The sequence below is a fragment of the Primulina eburnea genome, chromosome 2 (assembly GCF_022965805.1).
Source record: "Primulina eburnea isolate SZY01 chromosome 2, ASM2296580v1, whole genome shotgun sequence".
Lineage (NCBI taxonomy): Eukaryota > Viridiplantae > Streptophyta > Magnoliopsida > Lamiales > Gesneriaceae > Primulina > Primulina eburnea.
The window spans coordinates 45,555,962-45,566,332 of record NC_133102.1 but is presented as its reverse complement, the minus strand read 5'-3'; the positions used below and the strand labels follow the sequence as shown (position 1 = coordinate 45,566,332).

Sequence of the window (10,371 nt, the reverse complement as noted above, 5' to 3'; positions counted from 1 at the left end):
TAATTCTGAAAAACTTTGGCACAAATCGCTTGAGATAAATATCTAACTGAAGATTATGCCAATAAACAATTTGCGTATGAGAATCGGGCAAATTGAAGCAAAAAAGCAAATTAAACGCATCTATGCTCGTGTCTATATAATGGTTGGTTTGTAGACAACTTTTAAATGTCAAACAAGAACGATGATCTATTTATAGTAGCAGCTGGGTGTACATACAATTTCGTAACAAAAAAGCTTGTTTTTTAAATATTTAAAAATCTAAAATAAATGCGAACAGAACCTTCTTCAGAAGAACTTTGAAGTGGAAAGAATGAAGATGAAGAGAAGGGGTATCGGATTTGCTTTTGCCCTTTACTTTAATCAACGAAGTAAATTTGAAACCAAGCAGACAACTAGATCAAGATAATCAGATTGTTTATTATAAAGTAGAAAAAGAATCCTACCACGTTCCAATCATGATCCAAATTTTCAACACAATGAATCTGGAGTTGGCAAATGACTAATAATGTCGAGAATTACCAAGTTATACTTGCTACTCACCCCTTGATAAAACAAACATAAACAACAGATAAATCCGAGGATTCTCAGCCCACGACCAGCTCCTCTGAAAATCTGTCCAACAATCTAATCATGTGTCGACTTGAAATTGGTATGTAAAGAACAGCACAAGGAGAACCAACGACAAGAGGTGACTGCAGTCGACATCGTGCAAGTTGGATGGACTCCCATTCCACCAAAAGGACACATGAAATATTTTCTTCTGCATTCCTGGCATCGATCCGCCACAATAAACGTAAGAGCAGATGGTGGTAGGAAAATACCACCAAAAAGAATAGCAGAAGTACTCACCGAATAAAAAGGCGAGCCAGCCTCACCAGAAATGAGTCTACAGATTCACTTCAAATAAGAGGAAAGCAAATTCGATTTTCGTTTTTTTTTTTGCATGTTTTTGCCATTTCTTGATTATCACGAAATAAGATTAATACAACAACTAAGCCACAGAAGTTGAGAAAAATGGTCATCCCATGCATTTTGCGAGCAGAATCCCATTTTTAGCAAAGTCATTCTTTGTTCTGGAAAATATTTGCAAGATGCAGTTTATTCCTTCTGCAGTCGTCCAAGTTCCAACCATTTAAAAATACAGAAGATTTCGAAACTTCCGAGGCTCAACACCATGATTAGGTGCCACCACTTATACCACGTCCCAAATCTTAAGTGAAATCTCCCACGTTCTCTGGTTGCTCATTAGTGGAGTTGAAACCTATTGAAGTATACCCTCCATAAAACTGTTCATGTACCTGCAATTCCAAGTTTTAACAATAACTGATACAGAAAAACATGAGAATATCAATTAAAAAAACATATATCATACTTGAAATTTTGAGAAAAACAAATCACAGGGCTCACCATTTGATGTCCATCTAAACTTAAATATTCCACACTAGCTCCTTCTGTTAGCACAGGGAGATGACTTGCACAAGAATCATAATGAGCCATAACCGCAAAAGTGCCTTCAGGCATATTTTCATGGTCGAAAGATCCAAATATGTCCGGAGAAATCAACAGTTCAGACACACTAGGATCAGCAGAGCGATTCAATGGGACCGTAAAATCATCAAGTTCTATATAGGATAAATCGTCTGGCGGTGGCATGCTATTCAGAGGGAAGCTATCCATTCCGACCAATGAATCGAAATTGCCTTCATTGATTATAGCCCAACAATCCAAGTCACCAGGACTGTTATACATCGCATTCCCCTTTGCATTGCCAATAAGATCATCCTGCCAAGCACAAATCAAGAAAGAACGTGCTTGAGTTAAAACATGGCAAAGAAAATGATGAAAGACAGTAACACAACTTAGATGTTTGCATCAACCAATCCCAAAAACCTAGTTAGACTAATTCAAAAATAAATAATAGATAACAATACATAAATCAAGTGGATTGCAAAAATAATATGCATCTCTACACATAATTTCTCGAATATTCTCAGTTCCAGGACAATGGGACATAGACCAAATAATAAAATTCGAGCAAAAATTCAAGGCAAGGTTGCCTCATCTTAACATTCTCTCAATTAAGTGGTGGTGTGACACAGATGATTAGACCAAAAAAACATAAATCTGTGATAAAGAGGAATAAGCAAGCATCATATTTTCAATACAGGAAGAGTGCCTGATGCAACAAATAGATATGGAGAACATTACGATTAGACACAGGAAAACAGTGGAGAGCCCTTACATTGGTAATTGTTAAAAATTGGCAAGCTTATAAATTATGGCTTACTGGAACCGGTTGATAAGAGAATCACACTACTGCATTAAAAGTGATAGACCTCTGAATAATTTTAGCAATCATATATTATTAAATGAATAACCAAATCATATGAAAAATCTTGTTTTCTTCACCTGGCATTTCTCTATCATTGATATACAAGACTAGAACAATTTTGAACAGGAGAAAAGAATCGCTCAACGCCTGAGGCACTTCAGACTCTTAAGCAAGTTGGGATGTTGATTGTAGGCAGAGGAATAGGATTAAAAACAAATAAAAGTGGTTAATAACATCGATATGGTTTCAACATTGGGCTTGTTTCATGATTTCACCCACATTAAAGGTATGCTCAGCATAGACAAACAGAATTCACTATCGAGGACACCTACCATGTGACTTCCATCCTCATTGAAAGCCAATGAATGCTCATCAGTAAATGGTGCCAACAATGGAACAACTTCATCCATGGAGTCATTAATAGGCACATCGTTATTTGATGGGCCAGATGAGAACGATGGACCTGCTTCGGTGGAAGGCAACCCAGGTGTACTTCCAAGATCAAGCAAGCCAGTTATGGCAGACCTACTCTGCACATCAGGTAAAACTGATGCAGTACCCAAGGCAATGACAGCTGGAAAGGTTATCCCATGATTTTGAGCACAGTCAAGATCATCATCAGCCCAATCATCCTCATCAAATGGTGCTCCATACTGGGCACCATTTTTAGGCCCTAGACCACTCTTCTTAAAGACTTTACATAAGACATACAGATCCTGCCAAAACAATCAAGAAAATAAATACAAGATAGAACATCTGCGGTCATTCAAAAAAATGTGTTAAATGTACTGAGTACCAACACTATTTTAAAGATTCTTTATCAACCAAAGCATACCTAAAGAACAAGGTTGAATAATTGTGCAATCTGTATGAGTTCACATCATATGAACAATTAAGCCAAGATCATGTGTCGATCGTATAATCAAAGGTATAGAAATCTAGAGGTAAGTTGATCTTAAATGGATTTAACCTACTATTTCAAAGACTCAGATATCACATGAAAGTTCAAAAACATAATCCAAATGGGAAAAAAATGTATCCGTGAATATACACCTGAACCCCTGCAGCAGCCAACTGCTCATTTAGAATTCTATATTCGTGTATGACCCAGTCTGTTCTCTCCCCCTGAGGTGCATGTCCCATGTGGAAAACCAGTGTTTTCACCATTCCGACGGTTCTGCTATCATAACGAACAGGCCTGTCTCTTCCTGTGGTTTTCCAGTATCCATTTTCAGTGGCACGTTTCACTCGAACTCCACTTGAATATTTCTTTTCTCTTGGGCAAAAGAAGAACCACTCCAAATCCTTAGTTTTCAAGGAAGATTTATCTAAAATTAAACAAAAATACTTAATACCCTTGTAATAAGTAAGGACATAACGATCCAAAAGAGAGAACAAAACTCGAACAGAAAAGATAAGGCCAAGTGGTTCTAACACATCAGTTAGCCTATAGTTAACAAATAGCTAGCAAATGCCACAGATAACTAAATTAAAAAAACCATGCATAACTACGGAAATACCAACCAGGGAGATCCCATGGACAAAATTTGTAGATGTTGACCTCTGCAATAGCTTCAACATGAAGCCTCTTTCCCATTACCTTTCTCTTCAGAAAATACATAACCAGTTCCACATCAGTAGGATGAAATCGAAATCCGGGAAGAAGGGACGTCCTCCCCATCAAAAGATGACAACAGAACGCCCCAAGTTCAAGTATTAAAAGACCCGCCAACTAAGTTCGTGAACAATGTTACTCCAGCCGACCAAACCCTACTCCCAAAAGCAACAGCCAGCAGATATAAAAAATAAAGAAGAAAATTTATGACAGCACGTATATACACCGCCTCCCACTCAATGCTACAAGCAAATGTTGTCAAGTCCAATGCCGAAACAAAGCTTTTCGACAGCACCAAAGCCTCCCCAGGTTCATCAAACAGAAAGTACACCAGACAAGCCAATGATACTTCTTGCTAGAACCAAAAGACATCTGGTGGTAATACAGAACCTAGCATGTTCACCACATAAAGTTATGCATCAAGGCAATTCCTGACCGCAAAGTACGGCCTTACAGAGAAAACACAACACACGACAAAAAAATGGAAGTAATAATCCGCCCGAGATCCAAAGAATCTTTCTTAGTTCTTTCCGCAGACAAGTTCCAATTTCGAAAGTTTCAGAGAGAATAGCAATCTGTAACACACTTCAACATCAATGGAACATATAAAACCAGATAAAGAGGTTTGAAGCAGACCACGACGGATTGAACAATCCAATACAATCATAACCTTAAACCAAAAGCCCATAGGACTCGATTTTCTTATATTTTTAGCAATATTGAACACAAAACTAGTCAAGAAACCGAAAATAAAGAATCAACCCTATAATCCAGAACAAACAAAAAACCCATCTAAACCCTACAATCAATTCACGGAATCAGAACCTATGACAGAAGAAGAAAATTATTCATTTTTCATATATCAAACAGCATCAAACACCAGACCACTCAAGAAACCGGGAAAAGAAAGCAACCCATGAATCAAAAGCAAGAAACAAAAAAAAAATCCCAGTTCATCCGACAACCGATCCAAGAAAAAACCACCCACAAATCCAATTCATCGCACCCAAAAAGGCAAACCCACACACCTTAAAAGGAACCACCGACGTGAAGGAGGAGGAGAGCGACTTAAAGAGAGAGAAATATGAATGTAGAGAGTGAAATGGAGGGGGAAACCTTCAAGGGAGTAGGAGTTTTATAGAAAAAGGCAATTTGTGGGTGAGTGCAAAGTGAGAGTGGGAATAGGGTTTAGCATTTTTAAGCGAAGCTTGTTTGGGAAGACACGCTTCCCATTGGTTAATTGACGCGTTACATTCAAAAAATTTCCACGTTCTCATATCAATCAATTTGTTGGACTCCAAAATGTGCCAAAACCAGAAAGCCAAAATCCAAGCATCCATAGCCCATTATGTTAGAATATTTTTGGCAGTTTGTGAGATCCAAACTCATGCCTGAACCGGGGAAAGTTGTGATAAGAGTCGGAAGAAGGAGAAACTGCTCGGAAGAACATGAACAAAACCACATGTTTATTCAAGTTTTAAAAATCATAATTAATTTAGTTGCTATTTATGAATTTCCTCTGTAATTTTTTTCGATTTCCGAATTTATTTCATGGTGTTATGGCTAATCGAATGAGTTGAAACGATTTGAAACTCGTGTTGTTAGTTTTCAGAAGTCGGATTTTGTTAACCATACATTAGCAAAAAAAAACTTCTCGGAATTGAAGTTAATCAAAAAAATTATTTGATCAATAATATCAAAGGATAAACTAAATGAGCTAGCTACGATGTCGATTGACAAAAAAATAGTCTGAAATTTAAACTATACCATTTTTGATAAATAGTTTTCACTCAAAAACAATTAGACGAATATTATTTATGTATATTTGTTGATTTTTTATTAATGTAATATGTTGTTTCTGATTATGTGATGTATTTATGTATTTTTTATTGTATTTGTTATTTACGAATTTTTACAATTATTTTTCGCAACAAGATGACTCATTTTTCATTTTTCGTCTCAAGCCCTATCGTACATAATTACGACTATGCCTATGAGACTTGGTCTCACGGGACAATTTTGTTAAATAAATCTCCGACCTCGCCCGACTGATGAATAATTTTAAGTAATTATTCAAAACCATTATATTTACTTATTAATTTTAATTACTAATTATATAGACAAAAAAACTCATATGAGATACTATCCCACATATCAATTTTATCAGACAGGTCTCCGACTTGACCTGATTCATGAAAAAATATTATTTTAAAGTTATTTGCAAAAAACCTCTGTAAAATACTGAAATATATATACATCACACAATGAACAATCGTATCACTGATACTTGTAATGGTTTTTTTAGTTTTCAAATTTTCTCTGAGAAATTTGTGATTTTTTTAAAATAACGATGCATTTATACTATTAAAAAAAATTGTAATTTATATAAATAATGTGGGTTTTTTTTGTATAATATATGTTTTCGTTTGATAGGAGAAATATATTAATTTGAAAAGTAATTTGTTTACATGGATAATGATAGTGTTGTCATTATAAATGACTACATCAAAAGACCATGATAGTTAATATTTGAAATTGAAGTAAATTATTTGAAACATAGTATATATTTTCTATGTTTGATCAAAAAAGACTCGAATCTATGATGATAACCACTCATTTATGAACAATATTTAAATATGGAAGAATCCCTTCATCCGTTCAAGGAAATGAAAAGAGCTAAAATACCCAGTGGCAACATTTGATGAGTTAGTCAAAGGTTCTACGGAGATAAGAGAAACTGCTTTAATGGGAAAGCTATTGCAGGAAATAAAGGAAGGGTAGATGGTGGAATCTGGAGTTCACGAATGGAATAATTTGATTCACTTTTTCTGCAAGAAACAGCCAATGCAAGACGCCGAGAAGGCTCTGAAGAAGATGATGAGTTTAGGACATGCCCCCAATGGACAGACTTTCCATTCCTAGTAACTGGGTATTCTGCTATAGGTGGGAACTATATTGAGGTAACCAAATTATGGGGTGAGATGAAAGCTTTTGCATTTTCCAGTGGAATGAGATTTGATGAGAAACTCTTGGATGCTGTACTTTACACAGTTGTGAGAGGTGGATTCTTTGTTCGAGCAAATGAAGCAGTGGAAATCATGGAGAAAGGAAATATGGTTGTTGTCGGCAAATAATGGGAGGGGGGACCAGTCAACAAAAATAAGGAAAACGTGGTTGGCATTATCTGACTTAGGAAGTTGCGTGAGAAGATGGAAGACGCGTTTTATACGCGTCTTCACACGGTCAGGGGGCTCTATAAATAGAGCTCCTCCCTTCATTTGGAAATCATCCCTTCTTCGAGTTTTCTCTCATCTTATAAGCATTTGAGTGCTTAGTTCTATAATATTTGTGAGGTGTTTTGTTCTCCAGTATTAAGAGAGTGTGTGTTCTCTTTGGAAACACAGTGAGTGAGTTGTACACCACAAAATATTATAGTGGAATTCTTTTCATCTTGCCCGTGGTTTTTACCCTAATAATTTTTAGGGGTTTTCCACGTAAATCTCGGTGTCCAGTTTATTCTTTATTTTCGGGTTTTATTATCACAAATTCCGCACGTGGGACCAACAAGTGGTATCAGAGCCTTGGTTTAAAATTTCTTAAAATTCTGAGTATGCTCTGTGGTTGCAGCCTAGACTGATCTTCCACATCAGAAAAGATTTTTTGAGATTTTTTATTTAAGGCGGGATTATTTTGTCTGGTCTACTAAAATTGTTGTAGACATAATGGCGGGAAGGTACGAGATAGCAAAGTTCAACGGAAGCAATTTTATGCTGTGGAAAATAAAGATACAAGCAGTTTTAAGAAAGGAGAATTGCTTGGCGGCTATTGGAGACAGACCGGTGGAGATTGCGGATGATGGAAAGTGGAATGAGATGAATGACAACGCTGTTGCCAATTTACACTTGGCTATAGCAGACGAAGTTTTGTCAAGTATCTCTGAGATAAAAACAGCTAAAGTTATCTGGGATACTCTAACAAAGATGTACGAGGTCAAGTCGCTACACAATATGATTTTCCTAAAGAGAAGGCTTTATACTCTTCGGATGGCGGAATCTTCGTCGATGACCGACCATATCAACACACTAAATACTCTATTTGCCCAACTCACTTCCATGGGGCATAAAATAGGGGAAAATGAACGTGCGGAGCTTCTACTTCAAAGTCTACCAGATTCATATGATCAACTTATCATCAACATTACCAACAATATTCTTATGGGCTTTCTAAAATTCGACGATGTCTTAACTGCGGTTCTCGGAGAAGAAAGCCGGCGCAAGAATAAGGAAGATAGGTTGGTATCCTCGAAGCAGGCAGAGGCGTTACCAATGATAAGAGGAAGATTTATGGACCGTGACTCCAGTGGGAGCCAAAGGCGAGGTAGATCAAAGTCGAGAAGTAAGAAGAAAAATATTTACTGCTTTAAATGTGGCGGTAAAGGGCACTTCAAGAAAGAGTGTACGAGTATCGATAAAAGTTCTCAAGGAAATGTGGCCAGTACTTCAGGAAGTGGTGAAATATTATTCAGCGAAGCGGCAACTGTTGCAGAAGGCAGACACAAATTTTGTGACACATGGATTATGGATTCAGGAGCGACGTGGCACATGACGTCTCGGAGAGAATGGTTTGAACATTATGAACCAATCTCAGGAGGATCTGTATTCATGGGAAATGATCATGCTTTGGAAATCGCTGGGGTCGGTACTATCAAAATTAAAATGTTTGATGGCACCATTCGCACCATACAGGAGGTACGACATGTGAAAGGATTGACGAAAAATCTTTTGTCCTTGGGGCAATTGGATGACATCGGGTGCAAAACTCGGATCGAGAACGGGATCATGAAAATTGTGAAGGGCGCGCTTGTGGTTATGAAGGCGGAAAAGGTTGCTGCAAATCTGTATGTACTTTTGGGAGAAACACACAAAGAGGCAGAACTAGCTGTTGCATCAATTGATTCAAGAGAAGAATTAACGGTGTTATGGCATAGAAAGCTCGGGCATATGTCAGAACGAGGGTTGAAAATTCTCTCAGAACGGAAGCTGCTGCCGGGACTTACAAAAGTGTCACTACCCTTTTGTGAGCACTGTGTTACCAGTAAACAACACAGATTAAAGTTTGGCACTTCTACTGCCAGGAGCAAAAGCATATTAGAGCTGATTCATTCGGATGTTTGGCAAGCACCGGTTGTATCCCTAGGAGGAGCGAGATACTTTGTCTCGTTCATTGATGATTTCTCTAGGAGATGTTGGGTGTATCCAATCAAGAAGAAATCAGATGTTTTCCAGGTCTTCAAAGATTTCAAAGCGCGGGTTGAACTTGATTCAGAAAATAAAATCAAGTGTCTGAGGACTGACAATGGAGGAGAATATACCAGTGACGAGTTTGATGCATTTTGTCTACATAAGGGCATCAAAAGACAGTTCACGACGGCTTACACACCTCAACAGAATGGAGTGGCGGAGCGGATGAACAGGACCTTGTTGGACAAAACAAGAGCTATGTTGAGGACTGCAGGTCTAGAAAAGTCATTTTGGGCAGAAGCAGTCAAAACCGCTTGTTATATTATCAATCGTTCTCCTTCAGTGGCGATTGATCTGAAGACTCCGATGGAGATATAGACTGGGAAGCCGACAGATTATTCTCATTTGCATACATTTGGAAGTCCGGTGTACGTTCTGTACAATGAGCAAGAAAGATCGAAGTTGGATTCGAAATCCAGAAAATGTATCTTCTTGGGCTATGCTGATGGAGTTAAGGGGTTTCGCTTGTGGGATCCTACTGTTCACAAGCTTTTCATCAGCAGGGATGTTATCTTCGAGGAAGATAAAGTAAAGGGAGACAAAGGCACACAGAATTCAGAAACTACTATTTTTCAGGTGGAAAATAAGACAGACGAAGGTCAAGTTTCTTGTGAAGCACTACCAGAGCACGAAGAACAAGAACATGTTGAGTCTGAGGTTTCCAATGTGAGGCAGTCAACTCGAGACAGAAGACCACCAGGTTGGCTTTCAGATTATGTCACTGAAAGCAACATTGCATATTGTCTATTATCAGAGGATGGTGAGCCATCGAGTTTCCACGAGGCTACTCAAAGCTCAGATGTATCCTTATGGATGATAGCAATGCAAGAAGAGTTGGAGGCATTAGACAGGAATAAAACTTGGGATCTTGTTACACTACCACGAGGGAGGAAAGCCATTGGAAACAGATGGGTCTATAAGATCAAGCGTGATGGCAATAACCAAGTGGAGCGGTATCGTGCTAGATTGGTGGTAAAAGGGTATGCTCAGAAAGAAGGCATCGACTTCAATGAGATATTTTCTCCTGTGGTTCGGCTTACAACAGTCAGAGTAGTGTTGGCATTGTGTGCGGTGTTTGACCTACATCTAGAACAGCTAGATGTGAAAACTGCATTTCTTCATGG

General features: G+C 37.9%; 1 protein-coding gene across 3 annotated transcripts; it reads right to left on the bottom strand.

Annotated features, from left to right (window-relative positions):
* Window positions 1–397: 397 nt before the first annotated feature.
* Window positions 398–5,172, bottom strand: LOC140823666 (NAC domain-containing protein 82-like). 3 transcript variants are annotated; one of them, XM_073185120.1, is made up of 7 exons: window positions 4,976–5,172; window positions 3,857–4,337; window positions 3,386–3,660; window positions 2,665–3,048; window positions 1,408–1,782; window positions 850–1,298; window positions 398–768 (listed from the first exon to the last, which is right to left on the bottom strand). In XM_073185120.1, exons 2-6 carry the CDS (start codon window positions 4,011–4,013, stop codon window positions 1,212–1,214), a joined length of 1,278 nt encoding a protein of 425 aa, XP_073041221.1. In that variant the 5' UTR covers window positions 4,014–4,337; window positions 4,976–5,172; the 3' UTR covers window positions 398–768; window positions 850–1,211. The 3 variants fall into 3 exon arrangements, with proteins under 3 accessions (XP_073041221.1, XP_073041222.1, XP_073041220.1); XM_073185121.1 differs by having other exon boundaries at window positions 4,995–5,172; XM_073185119.1 differs by having other exon boundaries at window positions 3,857–5,172.
* Between the last annotated feature and the right edge of the window lie 5,199 nt (window positions 5,173–10,371).